Source organism: Anas platyrhynchos, chromosome 8 (assembly GCF_047663525.1).
Source record: "Anas platyrhynchos isolate ZD024472 breed Pekin duck chromosome 8, IASCAAS_PekinDuck_T2T, whole genome shotgun sequence".
Classification (NCBI taxonomy): domain Eukaryota; kingdom Metazoa; phylum Chordata; class Aves; order Anseriformes; family Anatidae; genus Anas; species Anas platyrhynchos.
In genome coordinates, this window is record NC_092594.1 from 22,659,157 (window position 1) to 22,675,522 (window position 16,366).

The 16,366-nt window shown below is 45.7% G+C and overlaps 1 protein-coding gene across 1 annotated transcript in view; it reads left to right on the forward strand.

Moving 5' to 3' along the window:
- The first annotated feature begins 1,145 nt into the window (after nucleotides 1-1,145).
- Nucleotides 1,146-16,366, forward strand: part of NIBAN1 (niban apoptosis regulator 1) — a 74,079-nt gene continuing 58,858 nt past the window's right edge. The window contains exon 1 of the mRNA XM_027463644.3: nucleotides 1,146-1,329. Within this exon, the coding sequence (XP_027319445.1) occupies nucleotides 1,275-1,329 (55 nt within the window). The 5' untranslated portion in view covers nucleotides 1,146-1,274. The remainder of the gene's footprint in view (nucleotides 1,330-16,366) is intronic.

Consider the following 16,366-nt stretch of genomic DNA (forward strand, 5'->3'; position numbering starts at 1 on the left):
TTCCTCTTTGTCATCTCCTCGCACAGCTCAAAGATGCACGATGAGCAAACCACAGCAGCCCCCTTTCTGCTTCGAGCAGGGCGTAACGATGAAATACATTGATGAAAGACTCCACTTTATATTACACCTCTAGAAGCGCAGTTCTTTTAGTGTTAGGCTCAATTCTCAGCTGAGATATTTATAGACTTGGGAAGCACTGCTGTATTGATGCTCTGGAAGCCAGTCTCCTTGGGGTAGATAAGCAGTTGCTCCATCACGCTGCCATGCAACCCGCATGTGCCTAGAGAGAACATTGAATACTGAGAACTTGCATTGAAGTTGCTTTCCATCAGCTTTAAGGAAGATGCTGTTTAGCAGAACACTGAACTTGGTTTCACATAAAGGCTTCCATGTCATCTTCAGTATTTTAAATCCGACTGAGTTCAGTGTTTGTTTAAAAAACGTAAGCTTTTATCTGAAAGTTTTTAATCATCCCGTGATCAACCAAGTGGTAAATTTTTGAATGCACTTAATGCACAATCAGCTTAAGCAAAACTTATGTTAAAAAAAAAAATTTGCAGGAGGTGACAGATGTGGGCAAGTAGAATTAAAAGTGTTTATGTGTAAAATACAGAACTTGCAGTCGCTATGAATCTGAGAAAGTCGCGTATGGTAAAAAGCCACGCTGAAATTGTCGTTCAGGGGCATGGAAATGCAGGGAGCCGAGCTGCGGTGCCCTGCACTGTGCACCCCAGCTGCCTGGGTTTTGGAGACTTCCAGGGACGGCGACTCAACCGCTTTCCTGGGCAGCCTGTGCCAACGCCCCACGACCCTCTCAGCGAAGAACTTTTGCCGATCATCCCACCGAAACCTCCCCTGGCACAACTCGAGACCGCTTCCTCTCGTCTTAGCGCTTGCGATGACACCGCTCCCCGCCACGCTACCTCCTTTGGGGTACTTGTGGCGAGCGGCGAGGCCTCCCCGAGCCTCCTCTCCCGACTGACTGCCAAGTAACGGCTCCCCGCGGGCTTTGCCCCCCAACACCCCCCACCTGCTCCGGCGCCTCCCCGACTCCACGGCACCGCTCGAGGCTCGGCCGCCCCCCGGTGCTGCCGGCCCCCCCCCCCGAGGGAGCCGGGGGCGGCTCCGGCCGCCGGGGCCCGGCCTCCCGCTGCCGGCGGCGGGCGGAGGCGGCGCCTGCGGGAGCGGCGCGGGGCGGGCGGCGGCGGAGCTCCTAGGCTGCTGTGCCCGGCAGCCCCCGGCAGCCCCCAGCCGCTCCGCGTTCCGCCGCCAGCATGGGCGGCTCTGCTTCCAGCCCGCTGGACGACAGCAAGTGCGCCTACATCCGAGGTAGGGCCCCGGGAGCTTTACACCCCAGGCGGCCGGCCCCCGACGGCAGCGCGGGGCTGGGGGAGCGGTGGCCGGAGCTGGGGCTGGGGCTGAGGTTTGGTCGGGGTCGGGGTCGGGGTGAGGTCTGGCCGAAGTCGGTGGGACTGGTCCTTTTATTTTTATTTTTTTGCAAAGCCCCCTGAAGGCCGTGGAAGAACGGCGAGGGTGGCGTTCGGGTGGGCAACTGAGACTGTCAGCACAATGTTTTGTCCCAGCGAGGAGTTAGGAGAGGCGAAGCGAGAACCAGGCTCGCTTCAATTGTGCGCGTGGTGCTGTTGAACTAGGAAAGGAAAGAGCGCAGCGCTCCTTTTGGGGGGTGTGTGTGTTACTCGAGCACCAGCAACTGAAAGGCAAAATAAAAAGCGTTTTTCTCCCACCTGGCTACCTACGCTCCCCGCCACCGCGGCAGCAGGTAGGACACTGAAAAAACAAAAAAAGCAAAACATTTTAAGACTGGAGAGTTGCAAGCAAAGTACAAACTTTGCACGCACTGGGGCAGCCCTGTTCCAGTGCGGTGCGTGGGGATCCCAGCTGCAGCCGCTTCTCTTACTATCACAGCAGATCTTTCAAGAGATTCCCAGAGCAGGTAGCACTTCCAAACGTTAGATGGCTCAGACCCAAAAAGCAATTGGCAAAGCTGAGGGCCTCACACACAGAGATTTTGCTGCGGTGTCCACTCAGTACTGTCATTTTTTCCTGCCCCGTTGAGGGTTGTCTCAGCTCCATCTGAGCCGAGCCACGAGGGAGTAATCTCTGTGGACTCCATTTTCGTTGGCACTTGCTCCCATGTTGCAGCCAAAACAGCACTTAGACGCTGGAGCCTTTCAAGTTTTCTGCTCCGTATCTGTATGAAGGCAGTTGGGAGTGCCTGAAAAGCCTTAAGTGGAATTACTGAAAAAAAAAAGAAAAAAAAAAAAGATTCAGGGAGCTTATTAGCTTTTCAGTTGTACAAGAGGAAATCATGCTGATCCTTGTCCTGGACATCGTTCTCCACTAGAATGGAGAACTCGTGTCAGAGGGCTGTGGAGATCTTGTCTTTCAGTTGGGTGTGAGGCTGGGCTGGATGTGAATATCTCATGGCAAGGGTGCCACTGCTGTGCCGAGAGCACATTGCACGCAACCGTATCTTGCCTAGCACATCTCTGCAGAGCCAAACGATAAAGCGAAATCATCATGAAAACCACACTTAAAGTGTTGTCTCGAGCCTGCTGTCCTTGCTGGAAGTGAGAGTGCCCTGCTCAGCTCTTGCTTTGAAAAATAATGAGGCGCTTTGTGCCGAGGCAGCCCATAAATTATTACTTCCAGAAGGAAAAGCAATCAGGAAGAGCATCTTAAATCGAAACGTGTCTCGAGAGCGCAGCTTGCCAAGCCTACCGCTTATGTTGGGGCTGGTGTCAGTATGATGCAGACCCCACTCACCATCCCGCCGTGTTCTGGGCTGACGGGTGGCAGGAGCTGGTGCCACAGTGAGCCGTCCTCCATCAGGGAGGAAACACACCAAATTTCTGGTGCTGTAGCTTAAGAAAAAAAAAAAAAAACAGAACACATTTTTAGCTTTTTAAAGGTTAGGTGGATTTCTCCAGGGCGCTGGGAGTTTGTTTTTTTTGTTTTATTTTTCTACTCCAAATACGATGGTGGGCGGTCTGTAATAAAAAGGGAAGGGGGATACCTGCTCTTTGTCAGTAAAGTGGCTGGTCTGTAGCAAGGACAGCTCTGGTGAGGGAGGCCGTGAGACGTCAGGCTCGGGGAAACACCGGCCTCTCCAGCTGGAGACATGAGTCCAGAGAACATGATGGGAGCATCCGACGCTGAGTTGTGCTTACTGCCTGCAGAGGCTGCAACTTCCCCTTAAGGCTGCTCCAGCTTCTCTCTTCCTAAGGAAGAAGTGGTGGCGTTGAACCAGCCTGACTGCGAGTTGCAGAGCGCTGCCTGTGTTTGAATGGGGGGCTTGTGGGGTTTGCTGCTGGGAATGAGGTGGAGGGGATTTGGGGAAGAGTGGGATGCTGCGTAGTGCCAGCAAAGGGGCGGGCAGGCAGACAGGCCACATGTGCTGCTGGGTTACCCATGCCAAACCTCAGCTGCTTCAAAGATGCCCTCTGTTCTGTGCAGCCTGTTTTTCTAACCATACCTATGGTAATTTTTTCCACTTATTTAGGATCCTGAAAATATTTTAATGTGCATGTGTTATAAGCAGAAAATGTCTGATTTTTGTCTCTCTGAAATTAAAGTAGATTCTTTGTAGGATTTTGGTGGGACTACAGTCGAATTATTCAGGATGATAAGACGCAAGCAAAATAGAGATTAAAAAATTGACGGTAATAACTCACAGACTGGCAGTTGGTCATGTGAAAGGATTTTATTAAAAAAATTCATGCTCACAGTTTGATGAGGCATGGGCTAAACCTTTGATGGGAGGTGTTTGTTGCGTGATTTGTCTAATGATGTTTAATGAATGTTACACCCAACAGGGAGCAGTATGGGCTGGTAGCGGGGAGTTACGGACTCAGGGTGCAATTATGAAACTGGGGAAAAAGATGAAAGTGCCAGGAGAAACAGCTCTCAGTATGCCCTGAGAGACTGTGCTGGAGATTTCAAAGGGAGCTGGTAGAAATGTTTTGATTTGGGTCTCTGCTGTTAGACAAGGCACAGCCAAGCGGGGCAGTGGCACAGCGGGGAGGAGGGACAGCCCTGGGAGCTTCATGGTTTTCCATCTCTGTAGTCTCAGTGTGGTGGTGGTGGACCAAGCTCTGCTCTGTCACATGTGGTCTGGTGTGACCAAACGTTTTAAAGTTGGAGAGGCAGAGAGATTTCAAGGGCTCAGTGTCAGCAGGTACATCCTCAAAAAAGCCTGGCATACAAAAATTGAGGTTCTCCAAAGGTTGTTTTTTTATACTTGACCATATCTGATCTATCCATTGCTGTAAAAGTAAAGCTGTCTGGAGGACAAAGCTTTGTAGTCAACTGCTTCTGATTTGTTTGTGTGTTTAAAAGCAGTTTTTCTTCCTTCCTTTCCTTCTTTTCCGTTGTTTCTTTTCTCACCCAGGCAGATGGGGCAGCTCGGTGATGGTGCTGTGACTCCTGAGGGTTTCCTCATTGTTCAGGACTTTTTTCCTCGCAGACCTTCCAGCCATTCTTCTTTTCATCTGACAGTGAGAGCTATTACTTAATGTCTGCAACAGATTTCTTTCTGGTCATTTGCTTTGCCTATGAGTTTCAGCATGGTACTAATTAAGATGGGATTTTTTTTGCCCAAGGATAAAACACTTTTGGTGTGTTCCTGCAAGATGCAGCATAGCTAGAAAATGTGGATGGTCTCCTCGTGTTCTGTCGAGTTTTAGAGGCTGAAGAGGAGCCTGGTGCACCCTTTACTTAGAAAGCAAGATAAGGAAATTGGCTGCTTTGGAGGAAGCCGTGTGCACACATACATCAGTGTTATGGAGACAAGTCCTGCCGACTCAAGGAGAGATAGCCCAAGTGCCTGACACAGCTCTGGAAGCAAATCCTTGCCAGCAGCCAGCTGGTGTGCACATAGTCATAGGCAGGGGTGCTGGAGGATGGGGGAATAACTTGGAATTAATTGTGGAAAAGTTGGCCTTTTTTGGACAGGCACTCAGCCTGTATATTTGATTTTCTGCTTTAAACTGTCGTGCAGTCCTTCTGGTTTTAATTTGGTGGACGGCTGCAAGTACAACAGAATTTTGAGAAAATCTGGCTGTATTTACTGCCTTTTTTCTCAGCCTGTTCCAAGTTATGTTTCGCTGTTTTTTGGAAATCCTCTCTCTCGATTTCTACAGGTTAGCATAACTGTAAAAGCATGAACAGTAGGTGTAAATAGTCACGCAGAATGAGGAAAAGGAATGGAAATGTGTAGGAAATTCAAATTAGAATATGGATATGTTTCTGTTCTTCATTATGTTCACCTTGCTAAACCTATCAACTTTTTGCAGATCTTATGAGATTTTGAAGAAAGATCCTTTTGCCTTTACTTGCTTTCTGAGAAGTTTTAGTCCTCAGAGAGGGTGTTGCCACTGGAGCCAGTGGCAGATTGTCATCCCATGGTTTTAAAAACTGGTGCCTGCCTGTATTGGAAAGGAGAGCCGGCTTCTCTTTGGTTCTTACACCCTTTAATTCTTGGGGATGGACGCTTTATCTTAGCTTTTGACTGAATACAAGCAAAGGCTGTTGAGGGGCATGAATGATGGGAGAGGTATTTGCCACCCAACTTGAAAAGAATTTACTGAACTGGGTAACTTGCTGATTTCAGCTTTGTGAGGCTAAGGCAGGAGGCACCTTTTCTATTCAGTTTCCATTGCTCGCACAGTCCCATTTACTAACTTCTTTGAAAAGTACTGCCAGCAGTTTTGGAAGTCTGCAGTCAGGTTCTTTTGCAACCAGCATGGTACAAATGAGAATTTCCCTCATTAAAACGGGAGCTAAAATTTTGTTCTTCAATTTGCCAGTAAAAAGGTTGTCTGTGCTCACACCCCATTCCCCTTCTGCAGGCGGCCGGAGGTTTTCACAAAGCCAAAAATGTCAGGTATCCGTTTTCATGGCATGGTTCCCACTCCTGCCATGGCAGGTAGAGAGCCGGCTTTGGTGCTTGCCCTGGCTGGCCTGGTTGGCACAAGCTCTCTTCCACCAAAGCAATCCGTGTTGCTCATAGGAGAATGAACCCTGTGCTATGTAACGCTTGCTGCGGAAGCTGGCTTCACAAACTGGAGGGTGGCGTCTTGCTGGGAAATAAAGTCTCTTTGTGGTACTGTAGGTGAAGGTAAAGCTCAGTGTGGAGAGGAAGGCATGTATATTTCTGCTCTTTGTGTAGAAGCTGTGTGTGATGTTGAATTAAGCACTGGGCACTAATGGAAAGAGCTTCTTAATAGGGAAGGTGAGCAACGCACTCACACTGGCCCTAAAACTGTAACTGAGAGTCGCACTGTAAACGTGGTGTCTTCTTCTCTTTTGTGCTTGTTCTCCAAAATCGTGAAGATTTGAGGATCTTTAATTGGCACAGCTTGGCCAGAAATTATAAGACAGTCTTTGCATTTGATAGAAATTTTACAGATATAGAGAGGAGAAAAAGAAAACTACAAGATAGCCTTTCAGATGATTAAAGCAGCTTTGTTGTTGATGCCCTTAGGCAGTAACAGCTGAAAAGCCAGTGTCTGGATCAAGAACGATGATATTCATAAGCAATGTGGTCATGGCTGCTTGTAAAGTACAGCAGCATTTCTTTTTCCAGCTTTTCTCCTTGCATATAATAAACATGCTGTTCTCTTCTCACTTAATGAACAATAAAAAGTAGCTTCAAGCTTATGAACATGCATGCAAGCATTTTAGTTGCTTTTGCACTTGAAGGACAGTGATGAAACACGAGACTGACTCTTATATAAAAGCATGATTAAAGCTTGTTGAAATGGCTGAGACTTGTATAAAGAAAGGATTAGCACGTTTGGGTTTTCTAAAGATTTATTGTGTACTTTATGATTAGTCTTACACGTTAGAAAACCATGGTGATGATTCTATGCTAGTGCTTAACTTGATACGCCTAACCTAAGATATTGATGAATTAATTTCTTCAGGTATTTAACATGATTTTAATTTTTGAAATCCTGAGCATTATTTGAAACCGTGCTTCTGAGATATTAGTTACAACATTAGGCACTGTCAGGTGCTCTCTATTTCAGATAGCAGTAAAGCTTTAAGCTTACGGAGTAGGCCAGTGTAGTGCTAGCAATCCTACTATTCTGTTATTGCACCTTTTTTTTTAAACTAGATAAATGTCTGAGTTAGCGGTATCAGGAATTAGAAAGCAAATGCAAGGCTGCCGCTTTTTTTACTCCTCATTAGTTGGTTAAAAAGTTAAAACACATTTAAGTTTTAAAAATCTGTAGGTTACTTTTGTATGGTTTAGTTCTTCCAAGACACAAGAGAAATAAGAAACAAGCTAGTCCAACTTATTTTCAGAATACATTTACTAATCCAAAACCACTTGTTAGAAACAACTCTCTGAACCTTCATATGTCTTAATCCTAATCCTGTTCTTCTGCCTTGCCCTGAGCATCATGTTTCCCAGGGAGGATGCAGGTGCCACGGAGGCTGTCGTGGATGCTCTTCGGTGTTAATGTAGTCCCTGCTCACCTCCAGAGAAGCCCTGTGGTGTCTGTCAGGTAGCTGGATGCTGAACAGGGGAGGCATCGCCTTGTGTGTCACAGCCTGGCCATGGTGGCTGGTAGATGTTGGCTGCTGGCTGTTTCAGGTGCCCGGGCATGCTCTGGGGTCTGTGGGGGTGCCCATGTGCCAGCCCATGGGGCTGCAGCAGCTTTGCTGCCAGCCCGTGCCACATGACGCAGCGGGATGGCCGCAGCAGCAGGGCGCAGCATCGCCGTGATGCCTTGGTGCACAGCAGCAGCAGCAGAGGTTTCTGGCTCGCTACCCAAATAATGCATCTTCCCAGGTGCGAACTGCATGCTGGCCTTCAGGGTCAACTGTGCTTTTGAAATGTATATGGTCAATATGTTTAGCTGAGCTTCAGGCTGTGAAGTTTTACTCTATGCTCTCTGCTGACACCACCAGCGGCAGCGATGCCTTTGCAAATGATAGCAGGCTCATAAGGATACCATTGGCAATGGTGTAAGGCAATCAATTCCTATTCCCCCTGAAAATGCCTGTTTTTGGAGGTTCATTCTGTGTCATGATTCTGAGGTCATTACTCAGGTTGAATGCAGATCCTGTGCATTAGAATCACAGAATCATTAAGGTTGGAAAAGACCTTCAACATCATCTGGTCCAACCATCCCCCTACTACCAATGTCATCCACTAAGCCATGTCCCTACGCCATCCAACCTTTCCTTAAACACCCCCAGGGACGGTGACTCCACCACCTCCCTGGGCAACCCGTCCCAATGCCTGCCTGCTCCTTCTGAGAAGAAATGTCTCCTCATTGCCAACCTGAACCTCCCCTGGCACAACTTGAGGCCATTCCCTCTAGTCTGATCACTAGATAACTGTGAGAAGAGGCCGACCCCCAGCTCCCTGCACCTTCCTTTCAGGTACTTGTAGAGAGCAATGAGGTCTCCCTCGAGCGTCCTCTTCCCGAGACTGAACAACCCCAGTTCCCTCAGCCACTCCTCACAGAACTTGTGCTCCAGGCCCTTCTCTGGACACGTTCCAGGGCCTCGATGTCCTTCTTGTAGTGAGGGGCCCAAAGCTGAACACAGCACTCGAGGTGCGGCCCAACCAGACATGAGTACAGGGGGACGATCACCTCCCTGGTCCTCCTGGCTGCACTATTCCTGATACAAGCCAGGATGTTGTTGGCCTTCCTGGCCACCTGGGCACACTGCTGGCTCATGTTCAGGTGAACATCAGCCAACACCCCCAGATCCTTTTCCTATGCACAGCTTTCCAGCCACTTTCCCCCAAGCCTGTAGCACTGCTGCATGGGTTTATTGTGGCCAAAGTGCAGGACCCGGCACTTAGCCATGTTGAACCTCATCCCATTGGCATCAAACCATCCTGTCCAGGTCCCTCTGCAGGGCCTTCCTACCCTCCAGCAGATCTGTGCCCAAATTTAATGTTTGCTGTTGTATGTGGGATGTCTTGATCCTCACAAAGAGCATTCATGGTACAACACATGTAAGACAATCCTTGTTCCTGGTTGCGTATTGCTTACACAGGCAAAATATGCAACGCAGAAATAAAGGCGTGAGAGCAGGCCGTGCCAGAACGAGGAGGAACCTGGTGCAGGGTCAGGCCCCTGCAGGGTTACATCTGCAACATGAGGCAGGGATCAGCTGGACCATCAGGCACTAGTGTACTTCCACAGCCAGCCATAGGAAGAACTGGCAGTGACTTCTTTTTGTTATAAAAACATCTGAGGTTTCCCAGTGAGGTTTGTTTTGCTCACGCCAATGAAGTGGCAGGTTTTGCGGAGCTCTGTCTGTGCCTGCTGTTTCTGAACACCCCCTGCTCATAGTTGGGGACGGCTCATTTGCAGGACCCATGCCTGGAGCTGCTGTTGGTTTGAGCTTTGTGCACTTGAGATCCCAGCTGAAAAAATTGGCCTCCTGTGATGAGTCTGGAAACCTGCTGTTACCAGAGAGCTTTTCCCTACTCTTCAGAGATATTTGGGCACCATTTCTTCAAGTTTACAAAAGGTGCCACTATCAGCCGGGCACTCAGCATGCAGCTACTGAGTCGCACTCACCTTTAGCCCCTTTCATTTGTTATCCAGTGGGGTAATCTGTAAAGCTTTATGGGATACTTGCCTTCCTTTGCACCAAACCACAGCTGCTGTTTGTGCTTTGGTTCTCCTCTGCAGAGGTTTTTGGTGGTGTTGATGACCCAAAACCAGGTTTTTGAAGGAGCACTGGGGACATGAAATATATTAGATGAACATTGTCTAAAGACAGACCTGCATTTGCTGGATGTGATACAGTGGATCCTTGAATATTTCCATGTATTTTCTAGTGGTCACAGTAGAGGGAAAGCAAGCTATTACCATCCCTGCGCAAAAATTTAATGGCAGGGTCTGTGCAAATGAAAAAAACAAAAGGCTTTTTTGCTCTTAGGAGTATTCTATAAAGTAATATGAGTGTCCATCATTTAGTCTGCCAGACACTTTCCACTGTTTTCAATTGCAAATGAGGCTTTGCCAGTCTTCAGCTGTTCAGACTGAAGTTTCCATGCTGAGTGTCTGCCTCCAGTTGCAATTTTGAGAGAACCTCAGCTAAAATCGATGAGCTTTTTATTTTTTTTTTTCCTTTTAGGATTAAGCTAAAGAAAACATGTTTTTCCTCAATTTGGATACTCCATTGAGCATCTCATGCGTATCCTGGGCTAGGAGGGAAGGTGTTGGGGCTGCAGACATGGAAAAGGGACAGCACAGGAAGTATTTCTGAGTGCCAATGTTTACCTGCCCACCTAAACCCCATTGTTTCTAAATTTGCCTTCTGTGCAGTCTAGCAAATAGCTGCAAAACCCACAGCTAACAGCCTGTTTACCCTTGTAGACAAAAGCGAAGCCACAAAGCAAACACAGCTTTCTGCTGTTTATTGTATTAGCAGAAAAGGTCCACGGATCTGAAGTCCTCACCTCACCATGGATGCCTGAGGGAGACCAGGATTCGAAGGCAGCTGTTTGTTTTTTTTTTTTTTTCTATTGGCATTATTCAGTAGAAGGCCCCAGATTTGGTAGTTTTCTTTGATTTTTTTTTTTCTTTTTCCTTCTGAGGTTCCCTGCAGCATACCTGATGCACTGCATAGCATGCTGCAGGCACTGGTCCACTGCTTATCCCCCTGAGATGCTCTATTGGCTGGTGGCAGGAACTGTGGCTGTTCATTTTGGGCAGGCAGCTTGACAAGCCTAGTCCTTCACTTTTTAGGGAATTGTCCATTTTAAACCTCTCCCTGGATTACCGTGGTGCTCAGCTGTGGCACTTCGGTAAATCAGAACAAGGAGGCAGCAGGGGCCACCTGGGAGTGTCTGCCCTAAGTGACACCCACCTTGTCCAGCCTCATGTCTTGCAGCAGACAGAGAGGTAGGATCTAGTCCTCAAGGGTGGTATTTACTTACCTTAAATATAAACCAAGTCCCTGCGATTTCCAGCTCTCCACAAACTTAAAGAGCTCCATGATGATAGGGGCAACTGTATCGGGATGATGATAGGATGTGACTTTAGATGCAATTGTGAAGAAAAGCAGCTTCAGCCACTGTTGTTTGTGCTCCCTTAGTCTGCACCCAGGAAGCAGCAGCAAAATAAGTGGCACAAGGAGTGTCTGAGGTTGTGGTGATTCACGAGCACACCTGGAGGGAGATACCCAGATGTGAGAGTTGCGTTTGATGTGTCTCCAGGGATCAACCCCCAAATTGTCCAGGTTGTCAGCTGATCCAATCTTATGGTGGTTTTCACAGGTGCTTTAGTTGGGGAAAAGATGCCTGGTTATAGTCAGTATTTTATGGTACAGCTGACCTGATTTTTGCTCACAAACCTGGTTTATTCCCAAAGCACCTTTCATCCTTCGCACTTAGAGAGGCAGCACTATATTAAAAAAAAAAAAAAAAAAAGAGAGAGAGAGAAATATTTAATGATGCATTTAAAAGTGTTTCAAATTCACATAGAAAAAGGGACTGGGTGAATTAAGGGCACAGAGGAGACGCAAGTTCTTGATTTTCACGTGTCCTTTAAAATATAGTCATGAGCCAGAAGTGGAGATCATTTATTACAGTCAACAGGCTGGAGGTATTTCTCCATGGCACCGTGGCCCACAGAAGCGTGGAGACCCTCAGTTGCAGAAGACGAAACAACCAAGTTATAAAGCAGTGCCAAGTGGAGGTCTGTTACACTGCCCCACTTCCCACAGAGCAGGGAAGGCAGAGACTATACCATCTATACCATCTCCAATGGAGTGATGTTGAAAAAGTTATCCCAAAACCAAAACTGAAAGCAGCAAATGACAGCCAGTCTGGGGAAGGCGCGTCCACCTCCTGTGCCTGGTTGGGGTTAGCAGAACGACCAGTCGTGTGTGGAGGAAGGGATGATGTGCAATTGAAAACGAAGATGTAAATCCCTGGAAAAGTCTACATGCAAAAGTAACACAGCTGCTGGATTGCTCATGAGGATTTGTGTTTTATACAGCCCACAAAAGAAAGCTGGCATTTCATGGAGCAGACCTTCGAGACATTGTGCTGAAGCATACCAAAATGAGTGCTACGTGGGTGCACACATGGTGTATCTTCCTATGCCCTCTATGGGAGCCTTGCGAGACTGGAGCCAAGGGTTGTTCAAGCATGTTTTGGTTTAAAAAAAGGTAAACAGTCAGAGATTCCATGAAGTGACCTTATACGTGCTGCCCAGAGGATTAGATCCAGGAGAATTGAACAGATGAAGCCAAGTGTGCATTCTGTGAAGGATGGACGTGTCTGTTTGAATATCAAATGTAAGGAATGTTCCGTTTATCTCAAATATAAAAAAAAAATACTCTATCCAAGCAGGCTGGCAAGCTAGGATAGCCTCCTTGTCCATTTGCTCAGCTTGTGGTATAAATCAAGCATCACAATTTGGAAAGGGCTCTGGAGTCTACTGGTGGAAGGCCACAGGATAGGCATTGCTCCCAGTATCCATGAGTTTTCTTGCATTTGAACTATATGTGGAAGGTATTCAATGTTTGTATCTCATGCCAAAGTCTCAATTCAGCCATCACAGCATATTTAATAGAATAAATTGATCTCTAAAAAGTTCAAAAGCATTTTGAGCCATAGAAGCAAATCATGTGCTAAGTAGAAAGTGGTGTTAATGGCTGCTTCTGTCAGCCTGTTGCTCAAAAACAGACTGAAGGAGTGTGGAAGGCCATGGGGGTCAGTGTGGACTGGCATGGGATTTGATGCAGTTTGGCATCCAAAAATCAAGGCATCATGAAAACTTGAATTCTAATTTCACTTCAAGATGCATAATGCTTTTTAGAAATTGCGGTCATTAGGATACCTTAGGTCAAAATGCCCATCAGTCCCAACTATTAAAATTGTTGGAACTTAATACGTTATTTCAGTTTAAAAAGGTATTTATTTTAGGGAAGTACGTCCGTTTTGATATAATAGTAATGAATACAAGAAGTGTTTTAAAGTTGTAAGTGCCTACAAATAGAGTAGGGAAGGAAATACAAAGCCATTTCAGATGTCTCAGTTCCTGCTGTGCATTCAGAAGCATAAACACTCCCAGCGCTTTGCAGTCTGTTACGTTGGCCACACTGCATTTTTTTGGCCACTGTTAGGATTTGTCTCTCATTTCTTTCATTCCTTTTGAGATAAGTATTTTAATGATGTGGTGTATGTTTTCCTTATGGAATGGCTGCAGCATGCACGCGTGGTTTCGTGGTAATGTAGCTGCTGAGCAGCCTGAGCAATGACCATGGTATTATGTTAGGACTACAGTTCCTTTTGCAAATTCACTTGTCCTTATTACCGGCTTTCTTAGAAGCTGTAGAAGAAATCCATCCTTGCTGTCAGGTGTAGTTCATCGTTCTCTACCACTGCCCCGGTTCCTTCCTGCTGGCATCAGGGTCCAGCTGCTGAGACCTGATGTCCAACTGGGTACTGCCACATCCCACCAAACCCAGGGGGAGCGCCCCAAACCCGCAGCTGAGGCTGCATTGCAGTGAAACACTCCCAAGATCTGCAACGAAAGAAGGAAGGCCCTGATGTGAGTTTGTCACTGGCTTCCTGCACACGTGGAAACCACAAAGTTGCCCAGCACGTCTTGTACCAGAGTGGGGACGTCGAAAGCTGACAATGCTCAGAGATGCAGGGGAGTTACCAACGTAAGCAAACATACAAAGTGAGTGTGCTGGTAAGGGTGTAAGATACCATGTGGTAATGAGCAAGAGCTTGTGGTTTGTTAGTTATTAATCTTGCTACATGGCTTTTTCTTAGGGTTCCTTAAATATTTAGGCAGCAGGAAGTGTGGTCAACTGAAGAGCTGCTGAGCTGCTGTGTTTGTTCCCTAGCGCTTGGCATTAGCAGGTGCTGGTTTCATGAACACAAACCGAAATCAGACTTTGCCTGGGAGGCTGCTCTTGCATATCGGGTGGTATAGCTGAACACTGTCAGGGGTTTCATGGTTGCTAGCTGCAAAAGAGCATTTTTAAAATAAAATCCAGCCCCTCTAATCACTGAGGTGTCTGGAGTTCTGCTGTTGGAAGAGAGACACAATTTTCTGAGAGACCAAACCAAATGTAAATCAAATGCTGGATTTGAAGATACTATACAAAATGTCAGGGTGACTTTCTGTGATCATTGCATGCAATAGCATAGACTGAATTAATGCCAGAGATGTGAGCGTGCACAGTCTTGGAAGGATGTGAAATCCATATTTCAGATGGGGCCCATCTCTCTATTCATAGTTTAAACTTCTTTTGGATGATGAGAATGGAGACATCTGTAAAAAGTAATGTCCCCTTTCCTTCCAGAGTAAGGCTATGAGTTTTCCAGCTGTTGGCTAAGACAGGTTTTCCTGTTGAAATAGCTTTTGTCTGATGTAAGGCTAAAACAATATGGTTATGGTAACTGAAAATATTTCTTTGTTGGTTCTGTCCCATCTTAGTTTTACTTGTAAATCCAAGTATTTTTGTTCATTGTTGCTTCTCATAGCAACTGTTAAACTGTTTGATTTTTAAAATCTTATATAGTCTTTATCAGCAGCACGCACTTTACTGGAAATAGGAGTATTGCTTATATTCTCTTGTATACTATTTTCTTTGCCATATAGTGTGGCTAATTTTCTTTTATCTTTAGAGTGGATTCTCATGATCTCAGAACATGCTCTTACTTTCCTTCAGAAGTCCTGTCATCATGAATAATGCAAAAACCAGGCCATAATATTGATTCATGTGGTTGTTGGTTGCAACCACAGTAATATGGATTGTGCCATATATTTGTCAGCTGACGCTATTCTATATTCACATAACATGCCTAGAGATCTTTTTTTAGATGTGTAGAGTTTAAAGATTAGCTTATTTAGGCATCTCTCAGATGTGTAATTATTCTGGACTGAATAATACGTTAACCAGAAGATACGTAATTTATATGCAGTAGACAAGGAAAGAAGACTGTATGTTTAAAAAATGAGCTTTCCAGAGCCGTTTTGCAAAAATGATAGTTCTAATGCATTTAAAAGACTTTTATTTTTATTTAAATAACTTAAGAAAAAAGAAAACACAGTGAAGTGCAGGTTAGTGAAACAGTTTTACTTTTTTGTATCTTATGTGTTTCTTTACTTCCTGTAATTCTTTTTCTTTGTTTGTTTGATTTCAAGATACAGCATTCTACAAATAAGAGGAGCCCTAGGAAATGAAGAATGGAAAAGGCATGTTAGCTATCTGTTCAGTTTAATGCCAGGGCTGGATTATCTTCTGCAACTTTGTTCCCATTGCTCTGTACTAGTTGTTCTTGAATGAGACAAAATTTGATGCATGCACTTTTTGTCACAAGAAGGTTCTTCTGAAAAACACTAAGCAGATATTATTAATAGATCCATGCAAAATTTAAAATTTTAGAACTTCCTTTGGCATTTAAACATTTGGTGTGGTTCTGGAGGTGCTGAGCACCCACCTCTCAGAAGGTTGCTGGTATCCAGCAGTTCTGAAAACATGAGGAGTTGCTTCACACCAGTGGCACCAGAAGTAATTTTCCAGAAATATTTTTGAATCTTCAATCAAATATAGTAGTATCCTGTTAGTGACAGAGATAATTCTAAAAACGAGGTAATTATATGGACCTGAACTTGTTACTGATTCAAAGGAACTTGTAAGAAGACTTGCATCTCCTAGACTGTAGTTAGTGGTTGTTAGCTGGGGCACACGTTTTGTGAGGGACATCCTGCATGCAAAAGCGGAAACGCTTATGTTAAATCTGAGGCTTGTGTTGTCCTGACCTCTGAGTTTCTGAAACAGGAAAGTAAAAATCGTTGACCCACTGTAAAAGCAAATTCTTGAAGCCAGAAGATTCAGCCTGACTTTGCTCATCAAGCTCCATTTAAAGCAGAGACCATAACATGCACTTTTTCAACACTGTCTTTCCTAATAGCCATGTTTTTGCATTGGAAATTACGAAGAATTCATGAGTCATATTGGTGATCTTTTCATGAAAAAGCTTTCCAAAATTCTTGGCTTGTTACTCTTATTCAGTATTCCTTTTCACTGCTCGGCTTTTTAGTTAACCGAGAGCTGGCTCATTTGCATGAAGCTGCTGGCTTTATGTAAAACCTGTGGTGAAGCTGTTGGTGGAATAATCACGCAGCAGGGCCTGAAAGGGTAAAGAGTGAAGAAGTAATGTCCCGGTGTACAAAGATTTGCTACTACATGACTGATCAGAAGAGAGGATTGCACTGTCTAGTAGAGAAATGAAGAGATTTTTAGGAGTAGTGGTAAGGAATAGGAGAGTCTCCCAGAGGTGTTGAACATTCAGAAGCTCTTGGGGTGCTTTGAAGTTGCACTGGATGCTGTT